This window comes from Charadrius vociferus, unplaced genomic scaffold, assembly GCF_000708025.1.
Source record: "Charadrius vociferus isolate BGI_N301 unplaced genomic scaffold, ASM70802v2 scaffold1039, whole genome shotgun sequence".
Taxonomy (NCBI): Eukaryota; Metazoa; Chordata; class Aves; order Charadriiformes; family Charadriidae; genus Charadrius; species Charadrius vociferus.
In genome coordinates, this window is record NW_009650167.1 from 596,457 (window position 1) to 599,358 (window position 2,902).

A 2,902-nucleotide genomic window follows, 5' to 3' on the forward strand; every position below is an offset into this window, starting at 1 on the left:
TGCTTCTCTGCCTGTGTGTGTTGGTGTGTCTGCCTGTCTGTGTCTCTGTGTGTGTGTGCATGTCAGCGTCTGTGGATGTCTGTGTGTGTATGGGGGGGGCTGTCTGTGTGCATGTCTGCCTGTGTGTCTCAGTGTGTCTGTGCGTGTCTGCCTGTGTGTGTCTGTGTCTCTGTGCGTGTCTGTATGCATGTGTGTCTGTGTGCATGTCTCTGCCTGTGTGTCTGCATCTCTGTGTGTGTGCCTGTGCATGTCTGTGTGTGTCTCGGTGTGTCTGTGTGTAGGTCTGTGCGTGTCTGCGTGTGTGTGCCCGTGTCTGTGTGTGTAGGGGGCGGGGGGGTGTGTCTGTGTGTCTGTATGTGTCTGCCTGTGTGTCTTGGTCTGCCTGCCTGTGTGTGTCTGTGTGTCTCGGTGTGTCTGTGCGTGTCTCGGTGTGTCTGTGTGTGCCTGTGCATGTGTCTGTATGTGTGCATGTCTGCGTAGGTGTGCGTGTATTTGTGTGTGCATGTATATGTGTGTGTGTGCATGTGCATGTTTGTATATAGAATCATAGAATTGTCTAGGTTGGAAGGGACCTTTAAGATCATCAAGTCCAACCATTAACCTCACACTGCCAAAACCACTGAACAATGTCCGTCAGCACCACGTCCGCCCATCTTTAAATACCTCCAGGGATGGTGATTCAACCACTTCCCTGGGCAGCCTGTTCCAATGCTTGATAACCCTTCCAGTGGTCTGCCTGCATTTGTATGTCTGCTTGCCTGTGTGTGTCTGTCTGTGTGTCCGCCTGTGTCTCTCAGTGTGTCTGTGTGTATTGGTGTGTCTGTGCATGTCTGTGTGCATGTCTGTGCGTGTTTGCGTGTGTATGGGGGTGTGTCTGCATGTGTCTGTGCATGTCTACATGCATGTCTGCTTCTCTGTGTATCTCGGTGTGTCTCTGCGTGTCTGTGCATGTCTCTATGTGTGTGTTTGTCTGTGCGTGTCTATGTGTCTATCTCTGTGTGTCTGTGTGTGCCTGTGCGTGTCTGCGTATATTTGTGTGTCTGTGTGTATATGGGGTGGGGTGTGTCTGCCTGTGTGCGTGCGTGTCTGCCTGTGTGCATGTCTGCGTCTGCCTGTGTGCGTGTGTATGTGTGTAGGGGGGGGTTTGCATGTGTGTCTGTGTGTGTGCGTGTCTATGTGTTGGGGGTGGGGAGGGGTGAGTGTCTGTGTGGATGTTTGCCTGCCTGTGTGTGCGTGTGTCTGTGTGTCTCGGTGTGTCTGTCTGTGTCTTCTGTCTCTGTGCGCGTCTACATGTCTGTGCACGTCTGCCTGTATGTGTGTGTCTCTGTGCATGTCTGTGTGTCTGTCCGTCTGTGTGCATGTGTGTGTCTGTGTGTATATGGGGGTGTGTCTGTGTGTCCCTGCATGTCTGCCTGTGTGTGCGTGTGTGTGTGTCTCTGCGCACTCCTGCAGTGCTTCCTCAGCACTGGAGCTCAGAGTCGAGTACTGCACAGGTAGCTCGGAGCCAACAGAAACTGTTCAGACCTGGGAATGAGGGGGATACTTTGGCATGTGCCATATAACCCTGTGTCTTACCGTTACAAGCGGAGGATGGCTAAAGCATCTGTTGATAAAAACTTAATTAGGAGTGTTTTGTTGGTTTTTTTTTAATTTGTTCTTTTTAAAGGTGACAGAAAAGACAGCCAGGTATCAGCAGAAACTGGAAGAGAAGCAAGCAGATAATCTGAAAACAATCAAGGAGAAAGAAAGTCAGGTAAAGGCAAAGATGAAGTTTGAGGTCAATGCTGTTTCTCAGCACAGTAAATCCAAAATGCTACAGGGGATCAGTCTTCCACGTGCAGTCTGTAATTGATGCTACACTCATCCTCCACACGCACACGCACGCGCTTCAGACGCCCACTCCTCAGTATGCTGAGAAAATGAATGACTTACTTTGCAGGTGGTTCTACAGGAGCCTACACAGATCTAAGTCAGAGGTGCTGCACTCCTACACTCCCTGTGCCAGCACTAGCATTCATCTGAGCATACAAAACCCCCTAAATTTAAAGTGTGATGGAAATGCATCTTTAGAGGAGATGAGTCTCATCCCTGAGCTCCTCAAACTCTCAAAATGCACTCATGCTCTTGCAGGGTTGATGTGTGGTGAACGCGCAGTCTCAGTTCAGCAAGCTGTGGTGCAAATCAGATTAATGTAAATCAGCAGTAGTCTCCGCTTTCATCTTCAGGGAAGCCAAAGATTGCCTGGGGGATAGAGCCAAGTCATTCAATATAGGGTCGAGACCAAAACTGTAAAGTGCTAACATCTCATTATTAATGTCTCAGAGCAGCTTTTATACCATTCTCAGCCTGACACCTATGTTCGGAGAATGATTCGAGGTCTCTGTTTGCAGCTCCAACAGGAGGCACTGGCAGAGTATGAGGAGAAATTGAGAAGTCTGAATATGGAGGTGCAGGAGGTGGTGAAGAACTACACAAAAGCGGGCTTTCCTGGAGAGCCAGAGACTCAGAAGGAAACAGTTCAGAGTGTTCCTGAGGGAGAACAAAGGTCTACAGAACAACTGGAAGGAAAGATCCCAGTGGCAGAGGTGTCGAGGCTTTCAGTAGCCACGTCGGAGCCCCCAGGAGCTGGAGCAGATGTCGAGATTGAAGAAAGCATATTATGAGATGCTTCCCTTACTTACCGTTCCATTTCAAGAAGGTTTACGGAGGTATATTGTGAAGTTAAAGACCAGCTTGACAAACTACTACTATCCCTTTCCACTCTGGGGAACTCCTGAAATCCTTCAGGACTGTACTACTTTATTATCGTAGACATTGGAAGCAGTCTGAAGAGATCACCCTTCAGAGAGTGCTTTGCGCTTTGTCTTCCACAGCCTTCGCACTGAGGTATTTAAGCAGCGCG

At 49.3% G+C, this 2,902-nt stretch overlaps 1 protein-coding gene across 1 annotated transcript in view; it reads left to right on the plus strand.

The window, feature by feature from the left end:
* PLCB2 (phospholipase C, beta 2) overlaps nt 1-2,663 on the plus strand; it is a 51,689-nt gene extending 49,026 nt beyond the window's left edge. Inside the window, exons 31-32 of the mRNA XM_009892428.1 lie at nt 1,667-1,753; nt 2,391-2,663. Coding sequence (XP_009890730.1) covers nt 1,667-1,753; nt 2,391-2,663 — 360 coding nt within the window. The remainder of the gene's footprint in view (nt 1-1,666; nt 1,754-2,390) is intronic.
* Nucleotides 2,664-2,902: the final 239 nt, after the last annotated feature.